The 17,005-nt window shown below is 41.9% G+C and overlaps 3 protein-coding genes and 1 pseudogene across 3 annotated transcripts; 3 read left to right on the top strand and 1 right to left on the bottom strand.

Annotated features, from left to right (window-relative positions):
- Nucleotides 1–1,510: 1,510 nt before the first annotated feature.
- Nucleotides 1,511–2,346, bottom strand: LOC117152791 (trace amine-associated receptor 4-like; annotated as a pseudogene).
- Nucleotides 2,347–5,282: 2,936 nt separating this feature from the next.
- LOC113123147 (trace amine-associated receptor 4-like) lies at nucleotides 5,283–6,437 on the top strand. The gene is made up of 2 exons (XM_033325800.1): nucleotides 5,283–5,455; nucleotides 5,621–6,437. Exons 1-2 carry the CDS (start codon nucleotides 5,283–5,285, stop codon nucleotides 6,435–6,437), a joined length of 990 nt encoding a protein of 329 aa, XP_033181691.1.
- A 3,805-nt stretch (nucleotides 6,438–10,242) lies between these two features.
- LOC113123718 (trace amine-associated receptor 4-like) lies at nucleotides 10,243–11,435 on the top strand. Its single transcript, XM_026295961.1, has 2 exons — nucleotides 10,243–10,415; nucleotides 10,619–11,435. Exons 1-2 carry the CDS (start codon nucleotides 10,243–10,245, stop codon nucleotides 11,433–11,435), a joined length of 990 nt encoding a protein of 329 aa, XP_026151746.1.
- Nucleotides 11,436–13,779: 2,344 nt separating this feature from the next.
- LOC113123721 (trace amine-associated receptor 4-like) lies at nucleotides 13,780–14,956 on the top strand. Its single transcript, XM_026295963.1, has 2 exons — nucleotides 13,780–13,952; nucleotides 14,140–14,956. Exons 1-2 carry the CDS (start codon nucleotides 13,780–13,782, stop codon nucleotides 14,954–14,956), a joined length of 990 nt encoding a protein of 329 aa, XP_026151748.1.
- The last annotated feature ends 2,049 nt before the right edge of the window (nucleotides 14,957–17,005 follow it).

Raw genomic sequence — 17,005 nt, 5'->3', positions numbered from 1 at the left:
ATAAATTATTCATGCAGAAACTGCCCGGTTTCCTCCAACTACTTCCAGTACCCCATCAACCCTGGTTCGATATAGCCTTGGATTTCAACACTGGACTTTCACCTTTGCAGGGGAATACCGTTATTCTCACCGTCACTGGCAGGTTCTCAGGTAACTAATACTGTAATGCTGATTACAGAAACCAAACTGAACGGTTGTTAATTTTCTGGTTATTTTGACCCCCAAACAGATCCAGTCATGCTGTGAATGACTTCTAATGAATTCAAGCATCTTACTGATAGTACTAAAACACTTAGGTACTGTGTATTGGCCCTGTGATGGACAGGTGACCTGTCCAGGGTGTACCCCTGTCTTTCTCCCAAAAGACAACTGGGATAGGCTCCAGCAGATCCCTGGGACCCTGGTTAAGGAATAAGAGGGTATAGATGATGGATGGATGGATGGAACTGTTTATTGTGAATGTTTAGCAACACAAAAATACATAACCATTCCTGTCAGGAATGCTTTTTATTCTTTTTTCTGAATTCTCTGACAAACCATTCCACTATAATAAGATGATAAATAACAAGAATTAACGAACTCCTACAAGCTTTGCCTTTGTGGTGGATTTTCCCTGTATACTGAGGGAAAGCAGCAGCTGTTTAGATCTGATGAAGGTTTGAACAAATATGCAGCTGCAGTTCAGAAATTATTCAGTATAAGAAGCTGTGTGTATAACTAAAATCAATGAGTTTATGATATTTATCATTCATCAAATACATATAACTTTGAAGTAAATTTAAATGACTTAACCAAAAGAGGAGAATTAACATACATTACTAACATAGAGTTCATGCAGTTAGAGTTTCTGTGTGGAGTTTGCATGTTCTCCCTGTGCTTGTGTGGGTTTTCTCCAGGTACTCTGGTTTCCTCCCACAGTCCAAAAACATGTATGTCAGGTTGAGTTTCTGTGTGGAGTTTGCATGTTCTCCCTGTGCTTGTGTGGGTTTTCTCCAGGTACTCTGGTTTCCTCCCACAGTCCAAAAACATGTATGTCAGGTTGATTGGTGACTCTAAATTGCCCATAGGAGTGAGTGTGAGTGTGTGAGGTTGTTGGTCTCTATGTGGCCCTGTGATGGACTGGTGACCTGTCCAGGGTGGACCCCTGCCTTTCACCCAAAGAGAGCTGGGATAGGCTGCAGCAGATCCCTGGGACCCTGGTTAAGGACTAAGGGGGTAAAGATGATGGATCGATGGATGGAGCTCATGCAGTCACTATTCCTACAGATTTTTCTTCCATTACATGAAAAATGCCTGTTATTTCTATTTTTATAACTCACTGAGTCAGAGAGAACAAACAATTGTTCTGCTTACAGATAAAGTTTTATTCACTTAACCCACGTTATAACTGTGTAGACTATGAATTTAAGAATTTACCTGGTGTGACTGGACAGTGCTTAAAGTATCTGACTCAACATTAACAAGCACAGTAAACAACTTATATCAGTCACAGTCACTCCACTGTGTCATTTTAAAGTATGTTGGTGTCACTAGAGTCAGACTTCAGTATTTGAAGTGTAACAATAACTTTTGTACATTTTCTAAACCAGGGGTAGAAAGAGGCATAGATCAGAGGGTTTAGACAGGAGTTAAAATAGTACAGACATATTACATAGGCAGCAGATGAAACATTGAACAAAGTTTCCTGATCTGCAAGACTGACACAAAAATAAGGACAGAAACAAATGATAAAGACGCCTACAACAACACCAAGAGTCCTGGCTGCTTTGAGTTCAGATTTTTTAGCAGTTACTTTCCTTGAACCCTGGACTGTGACAGTTGTAATGTGAGACCTCATGGCACGAGCCTGAGACACAGCCACCACAAATACTCTCATATACAGAACCACAATAACAGTAATGGGAAGAATGAAGATCAAAATGACATCTGCAACTCGTTCACTTTTGTTGAAGATTATCACACACTCTCCAACACATGAATTATATTGGCCTGGTTGTCTTTCAAAAACACAATGCAATAAAAGAAAGAACAGATCCAACAGAGACAAACACAGACTTGAACTCTTTTTTGAGTGACTCTGATGGAGTAATGCAGAGGGTCACAAATAGCCACATAACGGTCAATGGATATCAGGATCATGTTTCCTACTGATGAATAACATATAATATAATCAAAACCATAATACACAACACACATGAGGTCACCCATGTACCAGCAGCCGTCTATGATCATAATTTGAAACAACAGGAGGAAGCCCACGAAGAAATCTGAGACAGCCAGAGAGAGGATGAGGGAATTGGTGGGAGTGTGGAGCTGCCTGGAGAGGAAAGACAGCAACATACTCATTGTTTGTAGTATTGATTAGCATTAAAGATAAAGATATAAGCAGCTCAAATAACAAATTCAACAGCACATAGAGAGAAAAAAGACATTTTTCCACTATCATTTCTTTGGCACAGCTACTAGACTACTGTAGTGATGAAATATGTGTCTACTTGAAGTGTGAGATGGAGATGATGACCAACAGGTTGAGAGCTGCAGTGAGCAGAGAGATAAAGGACAGTATCATGTAAATCAGCACAGTGTCAGAGAGAGGACGCTTTGGCTTCACACAGGAAGTGTTTAGCTGTGGAAAGCAGAGTTCAGTTTCCTCCATCAGAGAGAGGAGAGGAGACACTGCTGAGCTCTGACAACTCTCCAGCTAATTTGTTCCTCCTCTGACATCTTCTCCTAATTACTGAACTAATGTCCCTCCTCCTTGTCAGTCAGACACTGTTGTAACACACTCTGATACACACACTGTGACACACTGATAATACTTCACAAAATCTCACTATTGGACACTAAAGTTACCCCTTATTGTCAGTATGAGATACAACAGAGTACTCCAACAAAAATAAAGGATTACGGTCTAAGGACCAAACTACATATTTCTGTCTGATTTTTAAAGAATTTATTTGAAAGTTATGGTGGAAAATAAGTATTTGGTCAATAACAAAAGTTCATCTCAATACTTTGTTATATACCCTTTGTTGGCAATGACAGAGATCAAACGTTTTCTGTAAGTCTTCACAAGGTTTTCACACACTGTTGCTGGTATTTTGGCCCATTCCTCCATGCAGCTCTCCTCTAGAGCAGTGATGTTTTGGGGCTGTCACTGGGCAACACGGACTTTCAACTCCCTTCAAAGATTTTCTATGGGGTTGAGATCTGGAGACTGGCTAGCCCACTCCAGGACCTTGAAATGCTTCTTACAAAGCCACTCCTTCATTACCCGGGCAGTGTGTGTGGGATCATTGTTATGCTGAAAGACCCAGCCACGTTTCATCTTCAATGCCCTTGCTGATGGAAGGAGGTTTTCACTCAAAATCTGATGATACATGGGCCCCATTCATTCTTTCCTTTACATGGATCAGTCGTCCTGGTCCCTTTGCAGCCCAAAAGCATGATGTTTCCACCCCCATGCTTCGCAGTAGGTATGGTGTTCTTTGGATGCAACTCAGCATTCTTTCTTCTCTAAACACGACGAGTAGAGTTTTTACCAAAAACTTCTATTTTGGTTTCATCTGACCATATGACATTCTCCCAGTCCTCTTCATTCAAATGCTCTCTAGCAAACTTCAGACGGGCCTGGACATGTACTGCTTTAAGCAGGGAGACACGTCTGGCCCTGCAGGATTTGAGTCCCTGGCCGCGTAGTGTGTTACTGATGGTAGCCTTTATTACTTTGGTCCCAGCTCTCTGCAGGTCATTCACTAGGTCCCCCCATGTAGTTCTGTGATTTTTGCTCACCATTCTTGTGATCATTTTGACCCCACGGAGAGAGATCTTGTGTGGAGCCCCAGATCAAAGAAGATTATCAGTGGTCTTGTATGTCTTCCGTTTTCTAATAATTGCTCCCACAGTTGATTTCTTCACACCAAGCTGCTTACCTATTGCAGATTCAGTCTTCTCAGCCTGGTGCAGACTACAATTTTGTAGTGATGGGCAAATGATACCGAGGCTTTGGAGCTTGTGTCACTCTTCCTGAAGCGGAGTGATTCGAAACGCTGTGTCGGAGCCTGTATCGAAACACCAGTGTCACGTGACTGATGACGTTCGAGGCTTCGAACGTCATCACTGTTTCGCTTCGCGCTTCATTGCTTCAAAATGTTTCAAAGCTTTTCATTGGTTCATAGTCTTTCAGTGTGTGTCATTGGCTCATGGCGTTTCAATGCATTCTGAGGCAATGACAGCTTGACAGGTTTGACAGGTTTGAGTGGTTTGGTGCCATACCAGCTGTATAAGATGCATCATTCTGCTTCAGGATTTGGAGAGTGAGAGTGAGAGTATTTTGGCAAGTTTCATGGCGAGTCCCACTAATAAGCGACGTTCTAAAGTTTGGGATCATTTTGATCTCAAGAGGTCTGAACTTTTATTGCTGTCATGGGATTGAAACAGTGCCAGTGCTTCATTCGTGCTCTTTAGAGGTTGCTATTTCTTCAGTTGTCCACCAGACGTCACCGTCACTGAAGTCTCGAAGCTTTGAATCTTTTTCGGCACAATTGTCAGGAAAGCCTCAGTGCTTCATGAGGCTTCACTTGCCCATCACTACAATTTTGTTTCTGGTGTCCTTTGACAGCTCTCTGGTTTTGGTCATAGTGGAGTTTGGAGTGTGACTGTTTGAGGTTGTGGACAGGTGTTTTTTATACCGATAACGAGTTCAAACAGGTGCCATTAATACAGGTAACGAGCAGAGGACAGAGGAGCATCTTACAGAAGAAGTTACAGGTCTGTGAGAGCCAGAAATCTTGCTTGTTTGTAGGTGACCAAATACTTATTATCCACCATAATTTGCAAATAAATTCTTTAAAAATCAAACAATGTGATTTGAATCTGGATTTTTTTTCTCATTTTGTCTCTCATAGTTGAGGTATACCTATGATGAAAATTATAGTGTATTTTTGCCAAAGCAACATGTTCAGAATTTAGACTGGAAGTATCAGCATGGCACATTTTAGTTGTCCTGTCTGTGTAGTTGATCACGTTGAGTCTGAAAAGAAATCCCTCCCACCTTTGTGATCATGGATATCTGTCTTAAAGCTAAGGGTGGAGAATTGACACAGACCTCAGAAGACTAAGTACAAAAGTCATACTCATTCTGTCCTTCTCTCTTTGGAGAAAAAAACACCTCAGCAGGGGAGAAGGAGGGGTGGGAGGAGAGGAAAGACATAAATTAGCTGTTTAAGAGAAAGCTTTGGTGAAAAGCTGCCAGAGCTCAGCAGCTTCTCCTCTCTCTGGTGATGGAGACTTTGGTGGATACTGAACTCTGCTTTCCACAGCTCCTCAACTCCTCCTGTGTGAAGACAAAGCGTCCTCACTTTGAGACCATGATGACTTATATTCTGCTGTTCTCCATCTCTCTATTCACTGTATTTCTCAACCTGTTGGTCATCATCTCTATCTCACACTTCAAGTATCCAAACATTTAATCAATTTATGAAAGTAATATAAATGTAAAACACTGTGGCAAAGGCAATGATAATCGTCTGTTTCAATTTTTTTTTCTGTTTCTCCTTTTATCTGAATGTTAATTGATATTTTAAATAATGATAAATATGTTCCTGGTCTTTTTCTCCAGGCAGCTTCACAGCACCACCAACCTCCTCATCCTCTCTCTGGCTGTTTCAGATTTCTTCATGGGGCTCCTCATGTTGTTTCAGATTATACTCATAGAAGGCTGCTGGTTTCTTGGAGACCTTATGTGTACTGTGTACCAGTACATAGCATACATTATTACATCTACCTCAGTAGGAAACATGGTGCTCATATGTATTGACCGTTATGTGGCTATTTGTGACCCTATGCATTACTCCACTAAAGTCACACAAAAAAGAGTTAAGGTCTGTATTTGTCTGTGTTGGTCTTGTTCTGTGATCTTTCAGAGTCTGATAATGAAGGACGTCTTACAACAACCAGGCAGGTATAACTCCTGTTTTGGAGAGTGTATGTTTGTCATTAATTACATTGCTGGAATTGCAGATCTCATTTTTTCCTTCATTCTCCCCATTACTGTTATTGTGGTTCTGTATATGAGAGTATTTGTGGTGGCTGTGTCTCAGGCTCGTGCCATGAGGTCTCACATTACAACTGTCACAGTCCAGGGTTCAAGGAAAGTAACTGCTAAAAAATCTGAAATCAAAGCAGCCAGGACTCTTGGTATTGTTATAACTGTTTTTTTATTATGTCTCTGTCCATATTATTGTGTTGCTCTTACAAGTCAAAATGATTTGATGAATACTTCATCTGCTGCCTTTGTGATATGCTTGTACTATTTTAACTCCTGTCTAAACCCTCTGATCTATGCCTTATTTTACCCCTGGTTTAGAAAATCAGTCAAACTCATTTTTACATTGAAAATACTGCAGCCTGACTCCTGTGAGGCCAATGTAATGTAGAGACACTGCACAGAGCCTGAAATGAGAGGTTAAAATAATAATAAAATAATAATAATAAATAATAGAAAAAATAATAGAAAAAAAATAGAAAAAAAAAAAATAGCTCATCACAGATAATTGAGAGCAGCACACATAAAAGTGTGCTGAAAGTAGTCAGAACAACTAAACTTTGTATGAACATTTTCTCATGTAGATCATAAACATGAGCTTAAAAAAGTTGTTGCCTTAATGAGGTCTGGCTAAAATCAAATAGTTGTAGCCAGCATGGTGGACATGGGCTAATGCTCAAGTGTAACGTCTTGAGCGACTTTGACAAAGGTCAAATTATCTGTAGTCATAAATTCTTCCTGACCAAGGGGGTAGGGACAAACCATGAACTGGTATATCATTGTTGCATGAAGGCAATATAGACTAGAGGTTTTGTGGCACAAGCATAAGAAAATGTCAATGATGGTTATGGGAAGAATGTATTATAACACAGTGTATTACAGTGTAGCTGCAGACTGGTCAGAGAGCCCACACACGCCATAATGTTTTGGTTCATCAGTCTACATGTACTTGTACTTTCATAGTGTATATTGCAATACAATATTTGCTAAGCAGTGCAACAGTGATGTACTTTGAATTTATTAATTTGCTTTTACTTTGAGCAAGAAGGCCTTTCATGATTCAGTGAGGACGTATCATTATGACAGTACAGCACATCTGTGGACACACTGTGATGCTAAAGTCTCAGTTCTAGATGTAATTCAAAGGTGTTTGCGTTCACATTGGTGCAGGAAGACTTGGGTCTGCTGGTAACAAACATCAGCCGTCATTTGGTTTCTTCCCTGGGGATATTGTGCAAAGTCACACAACCTTATGAACACAGTAAATCTAATAATAATACTAAAACAATAATCAAAGGACATAAAACAGCCAACTAAAACAACAACTTTTGTTAATGGAAATAATTTATGATTATTTTAGCATTGATAAAAAGAAAAGTGAATCAAACAAAAGACGGAAAAGTAATGTTATTTATAGAATATTACATCTTGGTTTTATTGCATGTTGGCACTAGGAAAAAGTTTTATTCAGTTTTCATTGTGCAAGTATATTTCTCTGTGTTTGCAATTCCATGGCACTAGATACTGGAAGAGAGTCATGGAATAGGCTAAAGTCATCATTTTTTAAATAATTTCTAGCTGAGTTGTACTTTTAAATTTTATAAACCATAAGTCTTTTACTTCAGGTACGTAGTATATATACAATCTGACAACATACGGTACATTGTCCATATTGTGAAACATTCAAAACTCACTTGATCGCTTTCTACTTCCGGGTCTGGGCTCTATTTTGGTAGCACCTTTATTTTTAGTCATTAGTGCCCAGATTTTTTTTAATATGAACCTTGTGATCCCCTGCTCACATATTTGAAAAACCCCATTCCCTCTCTGCTCAGTGCCAGATCATGTCTCACAACTGTTCCAGCCTTTGCAACCTGTCTGAATACTCTACCCTTGCACATCCTAGATCCAGTTAAACTCTCCAGTCCCCCTGTTCACTCCTCGTCTGCTACTCAGCTCACCCATCTGTCCCCAAGGTCCAGAACCTGACTGTCTCAGTCCAGTTCACCTGTTTGTCTCTGATAAGTATCTCAGCTCTGAGTGCACTGCATCCCACCTAGCACAGTGCAGTTCCCCTGTTCACTACTGGTCAGTTATTCTGTCTATCTCCGTGAACTGCAGTCTGCCTGTCTTAGCCAAATCCTTCTATAAGCTGGGCCAAATTAGCTCAGTAACTCTGTTCACCTGCTGGTCTATGAGCTCCAGTCCCCTGTCCACTCCAGCTCCAGTCCCCTGTCTGTCTCAGCTCCAGTCCCCTGTCTGCCTCAGCTCCAGTCCCCTGTCTGCCTCAGCTTCGGTCCCCTGTCCACCCCAGCTCCAGTCCCCTGTCTTTCTCAGCTCCAGTCCCCTGCCTATCTCAACTCCAGTCCCCTGTCCACTCCAGCTCCAGTCCCATTTCTGTCTAAGCTCCAGTCCCCTGTCTGCCTCAGCTCCAGTCCCCTGTCCACTCAAGCTCCAGTCCCCTGTCTGCCTCAGCTCCAGTCCCCTGTCTGCCTCAGCTCCAGTCCCCTGTCTGCCTCAGCTCCAGTCCCCTGTCTGCCTTAGCTCCAGTCCACTGTCTGTCTCAGCTCCAGTCCACTGCCTGTCTCAGTTCCAGTCCCCTGCCTGTCTCATCTCCAGTCCCCTGTCCACTCCAGCTCCAGTCCCCTGTCCACTCCAGCTCCAGTCCCCTGTCTGTCTCAGCTCCAGTTCCCTCTTGCCCTCAGCTCCAGTCCCCTGTCCACTCCAGCTCAGTCCTCTGCCTCCCTCAGCTCCAGTCCCCCGTCTGTCTCATCTGCAGTCCCCTGCCAGTCATTTCCAGTCCCCTGTCCACTCCAGCTCCAGTCCCCTGACTGCCTCAGCTCCAGTCCCCTGTCTGTCTCAACTCCAGTCCACTGTCTGTCTCAGCTCTAGTCACCTGCCTCTCTCAGCTTCAGTCCCCTGTCCACTCCAGCTCCAGTCCCCTGCTTATCTCAGCTCCAATCCCCTGTCCACTCCAGCTCCAGTCCCCTGTCTGTCTCAGTTCCAGTCACCTGTCTGTCTCAGCTCCAGTCCCCTGTCCTCCTCAGCTTCAGTCCTCTGTCCACTCCAGCTCTGGTCCCCTTTCTGTCTCAGCTCCAGTCCCCTGCCTGTCTCAGCTCCAGTCTCCTGTCTGTCTCATCTCCAGTCCCCTGCCTGTCTCATCTCCAGTCCCCTGCCTGTCTCAGCTTCAGTCCCCTGCTTGTCTCAGCTTCAGTCCCCTGTCCACTCCAGCTCCAGTCCCCTGTCCACTCCAGCTCCAGTCCCATGTCTGCCTCAGCTCCAGTCCCCTGCCTGCCTCAGCTCCAGTTCCCTGTCTGCCTCAGCTCCAGTCCCCCGTCTGTCTCATCTGCAGTCCCCTGCCAGTCATTTCCAGTCCCCTGTCCACTCCAGCTCCAGTCCCCTGTCTGCCTCAGCTCCAGTCTCCTGTCTGTCTCAGCTCCAGTCCCTTGTCTGCCTCACCTCCAGCTTTTCTCTGGAGAATGGGCAGGATGCAACTCAGGAACACACAAGACATGATCAATGATGGTTAAACCAGGAACATGCTCGAGAACTGACTAGCCATCTGTGGAGATGACTGGCCCCGGAAGGTCATCAGTGGTGACAGCACCAGGGAGAGACAAGGTGTCTGATTTAGAGGTGGACCTGGTAATATCCCTTTTCTTCATAAGGAGGGCTGACTCAGAGGTAGACTCAGGAATAGATGAGATATTGGCAAAGAAGTCCAACGCAGGCACAGGCTGGAATCTGGTCTAACTAAAGATTTGCTTTAAGTTTGCTTTGTACTAAAAGCATTAAGATGCATTGCTAAAAGCTCTGGAACATTGAGGACCTGCAAAGACCAATGTCTTCTGGACGCCTCTTAAGTTCTTTACCAACTCGCATTAACAGAGGAGACAGGTGTGGTAAGCTGTAGAAGGTCTATTTGTTGGAGAAATCTTGGTGCAAAACCCATAAATAAGCGTTAGTGAGCGGATTCCTACAGAAACCATTTCTGACTTCAGTTCTGCCAACTTTGACCTTACATGTAAGGTGCAAGGACAAAGATAGACATAAACAGAGACTACATCCTGAGGCAGATGAGCACAAAGGTCATAGTAGTGATGTCATAGTAGGAGAAGGGAAGAGAGGGAGGTGAGGAAAGTGATAAATCAGGTCAAAAAGCTGCCAGAGCTCAGCAGCTTCTCCTCTCTCTGGTGATGGAGACTTTGGTGGAAACTGAACTCTGCTTTCCACAGCTCCTCAACTCCTCCTGTGTGAAGACAAAGCGTCCTCACTTTGAGACCATGATGACTTATATTCTGCTGTTCTCTATCTCTGTGCTCACTGTGTTTCTCAACCTGCTGGTCATCATCTCCATCTCACACTTCAAGTATCCACATATTTTATTCATTTATGAATGTGATTTTAAAAAACTGTTTGTTAATTGCAATAATTCTCTGATTTCTAATTTGGAAAATTAGTAGTTTTAGACATAATGTTTTTGCATTTCAGTCTTTGTTGTTTTTGCTTTTATCTGAATCATAATTTTTATTATAAATAATGATAAATATATTGCTGGCAATTTTTCTCCAGGCAGCTTCACTCCCCCACCAACTTTCTCGTCCTCTCTCTGGCTGTCTCAGATTTCTTCGTGGGGCTCCTTATATTGTTTCAAATTATGCTCATAGAAGGCTGCTGGTTCCTCAGTGACCTCATGTGTGCTCTGTATCAGTATCTAGACTACATCATTTCCTCTACCTCAGTAGGAACCATGGTGCTCATATCCATTGACCGTTATGTGGCTATTTGTGACCCTATGCATTACTCCACTAAAGTCACACAAAAAAGAGTTAAGGTCTGTATTTGTCTGTGTTGGATCTGCTCTGTGATCTTTCAGAGTCTGATTCTGATGGATAACCTGGAACAACCAGGCAGGTATAACTCCTGTTTTGGAGAGTGTGTAATTGTCATTAATTACATTGCTGGAATTGTAGATCTTATTTTTTCCTTCATTCTTCCCATTACTGTTATTGTGGTTCTGTATATGAGAGTATTTGTGGTGGCTGTGTCTCAGGCTCGTGCCATGAGGTCTCACATTACAACTGTCACAGTCCAGGGTTCAAGGAAAGTAACTGCTAAAAAATCTGAACTCAAAGCAGCCAGGACTCTTGGTGTTGTTATAACTGTGTTTCTAATGTGTTTTTGCCCATTTTATTGTGTCTCTCTTTCAAGCAAAGATGATTTGATGAATTCGTCATCTGCTGCCTTTGTGATATGTTTATACTCTTTTAATGCCTGTCTAAACCCTGTGATCTATGCCTTTTTCTACCCCTGGTTTAGAAAATCTATTAAATCCATTGTCACATTTAAAATATTGCAGACTGGCTCCAGTGAGGCCAACATACTGTAGATAGACACTGCTTGGTGCTTGAAATGAGAGTTTTACATGAACAAAAACATGTTTTTATACTTTGTGGTGAGAACGTGTAACCTTTGTATAATCAGTTTTACATACAGATCATGCACGAGCCAAATAATGACTAATCATTAATGATGCAAATATTGTTGTCTCATAACAATAGTACCTGGGATATATTATATGGATAGTGAACAGTTGTTTTTTTTAGTTAGGAAAAATGGGCAGGTGTAAAGTACTGTAAGACTGCTAGACAAAAATTATTAGACTCGGGCACACAAACCATTAAAGGAGGTGTATGAACTTTGGGACTAGCGGGACCATAGCACTAAGCCTAATGTCATTCTCTACAAGTGCCTAAAACCTTATCACTCCACTTGGTCAGCTGACAGTAGTTCATTCTCACCTTCCACACCAGTTTGAACTAGCATCGAGCCCAGGTCCTCCATTCCAAAAACCTTATATGGTTATGTTTAGGAACTTGGCTACATTTAAGAATCAAAACTATGAGGTTAAGTTTAGACATAAATCTATTCAAATCAAATCAAAGGAACCTTTATTTATATAGCACTTCACAACTAGTAGTTGGCCAGTGTGTTATATACACAAGCAGTGACAGTGAGTTAATCACACCATCTCTTACATCTAGACCTCAGGACCTCCAAATCAAGCTGCCCTGATGACCTAAGACTATTATTTTGGTGGCTTTCCCAGTAAGAGCTTTCAAAACTAACAGTTTAAAATCAATCCCAAAAGATACTGGACACCAGTGGAGGAAATGGAGAAGGTGTGGCAAATTCAGGTGATTACTAGCTCTGGGAACAATTACAGGTGAAACTAATCAAAGTAATTAAAGCAAGCTACAAGCACCACACAAAAGGAATACAGGAAGTGGACTGTCAGAATTAAAGTTCGTGGCAGGAAGTTCCAAATCCAGGATCCGAACAACTAAATTACCTTTTAGAAACCATGGTGGCCAGTTCTTGCTTTGGGTTAGTGTTTGATGAATCACGTTAAACATACATGACTTGTAGGTTCTATTGTATTAAAAAGTACCTACACCACAAAAAGTCCCAACAAAAGTCCCCCAAAACAGAGACCTAAACTCTATTACAGTTCTTGTTTGCCACAGTGCGGACACATACAAATAGTGGAACCAACAGTGATATTAACGATGAAAAAGTTCCTTCAGTCTGAAGATGCCAAACTGGCGTTCAAACCACTCAAAGACAGCAGAGCGTGTAGAAACGTCAGCATAGTCAGTTGTAATGTAACAGAATCTATCTCTTGTCTGACCAACTTGTCTGAAACTTTCTCAATGAAAAATTCTGAAAACTTTTCAAAGGTTGCTGAAAAAATGTGTACATCCATTAGAACTTTATGGTTCTTAATAACACTATAGTGATAGGAACTGACAAAAATTTAAGACAAATATTGGGATTTAGCCGTTTTCACAGCATTCTGGTAGTCTGCCACACACTTCCTCATAATGCCAAAAGACTCATGTAGTTTATACTTCCTGCATTTGCAATACACCTGTCTACAACTTCTTGGGGTACAGGTAGTGTCAAACCTTCACCTAGACCTGAAGTTCGCGGAGAGTTAATAAGCTGGGTGGAAGGCGTTCTGAGTACTGACAGATGTAATCCAGGGTATTCAGGGAACATATGTAGAGCACGACCTCAGTTCTAGCCTCACAAGCACTCCACCTCTCCTCCTGCATCTTCTTTGTTGTGTATTGCAAGGGAGGACTCTGTTTTTTATTAGGGTCGTAAATGATTGCTTTATTCACCAAAGTTCTGGGTAAATAAAGCAAACAGCAAAACATACAGGAAGGGCAGATGGACGGCCAGAAACACTGGCACCATGTTGGTCACATGCTGTAGTGATAAAAAGATGTGGTTAGGTTTTTAGGGATTGGTTAGGCAGAGATATCACCATGTCAACAGTCTTTTCTGTTAAAAACCTTGTGTTTCTCATTCAGATGTATGTATGCTTTAGTTAACTGACAAAACGCCAGTATTTGTTGCCAAAGGAATGAGAACAGGCTGGAAAAGCAAGTACATTATGCACTGTAGTTCAACCAATACAAAAAGAAACAAGGCAGCTCAGGCAAATATGACATGAGGCGAAGGTGGCCATAAACACAGACCACAGCTGAAGAAGAAAAAGACAAGCACAGAAGCCATAGCAATTCAAATTCTATGAAAAGAAAAGCAGCAGCTGAGGTGAGGTGAAGGAGGGGTGGGAGGAGGTGTGGAAAGACATAAATTAGCTGTTTGACAGAAAACTTTGGTGAAAAGCTGCCAGAGCTCAGCAGCTTCTCCTCTCTCTGGTGATGGAGACCTTGGAGGAAACTGAACTCTGCTTTCCACAGCTCCTCAACTCCTCCTGTGTGAAGACAGTGCGACCTCACTTTGAGACCATGATGACTTATATTCTGCTGTTCTCTATCTCTCTGCTCACTGTGTTTCTCAACCTGCTCGTCATCATCTCCATCTCACACTTCAAGTATCTACATATTTCATTAATGTTTGAAACTGCTAACTTAGTAATAAACACTTGTTTTCCAGTCATGTGGGGAAATTTGTTGTTGAATTAATGTTTTTATCTTTCAGTCTCTTCAGTTTCTCCTTTTATCTGAATGTTAAGTGATATTATAAATAATGATAAATATATTCCTGGTCTTTTTCTCCAGGCAGCTTCACAGCACCACCAACCTCCTCATCCTCTCTCTGGCTGTTTCAGATTTCTTCATGGGGCTCCTCATGTTGTTTCAGATTATACTCATAGAAGGCTGCTGGTTCCTCAGTGACCTCATGTGTGCTTTGTATCAGTATCTAGACTACATCATTTCCTCTGCCTCAGTAGGAACCATGGTGCTCATATCCATTGACCGTTATGTGGCTATTTGTGACCCTATGCATTACTCCATCAGAGTCACTCAAAAAAGAGCTAAGGTCTATGTTTGTCTGTGTTGGATCTGTTCTGTGATCTTTCAGAGTCTGATTCTGATGGATAACCTGGAACAACCAGGCAGGTATAACTCCTGTTTTGGAGAGTGTGTCTTTGTCATTAATTACATTGCTGGACTTGCAGATCTTATTTTTTCCTTCATTCTTCCCATTACTGTTATTGTGGTTCTGTATATGAGAGTATTTGTGGTGGCTGTGTCTCAGGCTCGTGCCATGAGGTCTCACATTACAACTGTCACAGTCCAGGGTTCAAGGAAAGTAACTGCTAAAAAATCAGAAATCAAAGCAGCCAGGACTCTTGGTGTTGTTATAACTGTGTTTTTATTATGTCTCTGTCCATATTATTGTGTTGCTCTTACAAGCAAAGATGATGTGATGAATGCTTCATCTGCTGCCTTTGTGATATGTTTGTACTATTTTAATGCCTGTCTTAACCCTCTGATCTATGCCTTCCTTTACCCCTGGTTTAGAAAATCCGTTAAACTAATTTTTACACTTAAAATACTGCAGCCTGACTCCTGTGAGGCCAACATTCTGTAGAAAAATGGCATGGTTCCTGAAATTTGACAATTCCTGTACCATGAGGATAAAATATATTTGGTGATGGTGATACTGTAAGTAAAAAATACAACAAAACAAAGCAAAACAGAGGTCTAAACATTATAATACTATGAACACTCAAAGATGATTTAAATAACATTGGTTATCTCATAACAATGGTTTATGCCCAGGTCTGGGATGTATTATACTGTTGTATGTGTAGCTATAACTGCTGTGTGTAGGAAAATATGCTATGTTTTATATATGACCCATAGACATTAGCAGCTTGTATGTTTTTTGCTAATATTTTTTTGAAGCTTGTTCTGTTTTTATGTGAACACATCAATACAGTTTCCCTCAACCTTAGGGCCTCAAAGAAATCCTAACATCAACAGTTTAGAAAGAAAAAAACTGCAATGAAATGGTGGCGTGATGGTGAAGGAGGAGAGGAGAGGACCCAGGTGCAGGACAACTTCCTTATTTTGCCTGGATTTACCAGGCACAGGCAAAACAAAAACAATCTCTGCCACTCAGAGGGCCGGGCATAAAACCAAAAAGAACTAAACAAAATACACTCCAAGGTAATACATACGTAATCCACGGTGCACGTTGTACCCAAAGCAATGCACCAACAGAGAACAAAGGAAAAGTGGGAATATATATACAGTGCTGCTTGAAAGTCTGAACCCTCCAGACATGATCAGGTTTTGTGTAAAAAAAAAAAAAAGAATAATCACACAATCAAATGTACGTCCAAAACCCAATTTGTGAAGTAGACTTCCAAATGATGGGCAAACAAAAACAGGATATATTGTAATTATTTATTGAAAAAAAGGGGTTAATCACACAAAAACTGGAAATTTGACCTGTGCATAAGTATGTGAGCCCTTTTATTTAGTAGCTTGTGGCACCTCCTTTTGCAGCCATTACCAACCAGACGTTCAACCAGACGTCTTCTGTAACCACTGACCAGTCTCTCACATCTGTCTTTGGGGATTTTTACCCACTCACCTTGCAGAACTCAGCCAGTTGAGAGAGGTTGGAAGGACATTTGGCATGTACCGCCCACTTCAGGTCTAACCACAACATTTCGATTGGATTAAGATCCGGACTTTGACTAGGCCAATCAAGAGTGTGAACCTTTTTTCTTTTAAACGATTCCTTGGTGGATTTGCTTGAATGCTTAGGGTCATTGTCTTGTTGTATCACCTATTTTCGGCCTAGCTTCAGCTCTCTGACTGATGGCAGGAGATTCTCTTCAAGAATTTGTTGATGGGTCTGAGAATTCAAGGTTTCCTGAATAATATGGAGTCGCCCTGGCCCGAGGCAGAAAAGCAACTCCAGACCTTCACATTTCCACCACCATGCTTAACTGCTGGAAGGAGGTTCTTTTCCTGGAATTCAGTGTTGGCTTTTCTCCAAACATGACGGCTTTGATTTTGGACTCATCTGTCCAAAGAATGAACTTCCAAAAGGCCTCTGGTTTGTCCAAATGCACTCAGGCAAAGTTGAAACGGGCAGCTTTGTTCTTTTTTGAGAGCAGAGGCTTCTTTCTAGCAACCCTCCCATAAATGTCAATTTTCACCTGATTGTAGACGCATGTACATTTACCCCAGATGCTGCCAGAGAGGTCAGCAACTCTCTAGAGGTGATGTGTGGGTTGGCCTTTACCTCATTTATTATTTTTCTGGTGCTTCTTGATGATAATTTTGATGGGCGTCCACTTCTAGGCAGAGTTGTGGTCATGTTGAATGCCCTCCATTTGTAGATGATTTGTCTTACAGTGGATGGATGGAGTTGGAATCTCTTGGAGCTGGTCTTATAGCCTTCCCCAGACTGGTGGGCATTCACCACCTTCTTCCTGATGTCCACGGATATCGCCTTTCCTCATGGCATTGTCTGACTCCTTGGCACCACAGTGGTTTGGTTGGTTTCTTCTCTCTTTTAATCAGTGTTGCCCAATCACTTTCCTAAGGATGTCTAATTTGATTGGTCTGCTTAACTGATTAATTAAGCACCCAAAGGCGTTTCACCTGAATCTGTTACTCA

Source organism: Mastacembelus armatus, chromosome 21 (assembly GCF_900324485.2).
Source record: "Mastacembelus armatus chromosome 21, fMasArm1.2, whole genome shotgun sequence".
Classification (NCBI taxonomy): domain Eukaryota; kingdom Metazoa; phylum Chordata; class Actinopteri; order Synbranchiformes; family Mastacembelidae; genus Mastacembelus; species Mastacembelus armatus.
This window is presented reverse-complemented; position numbering and strand designations above follow the sequence as displayed.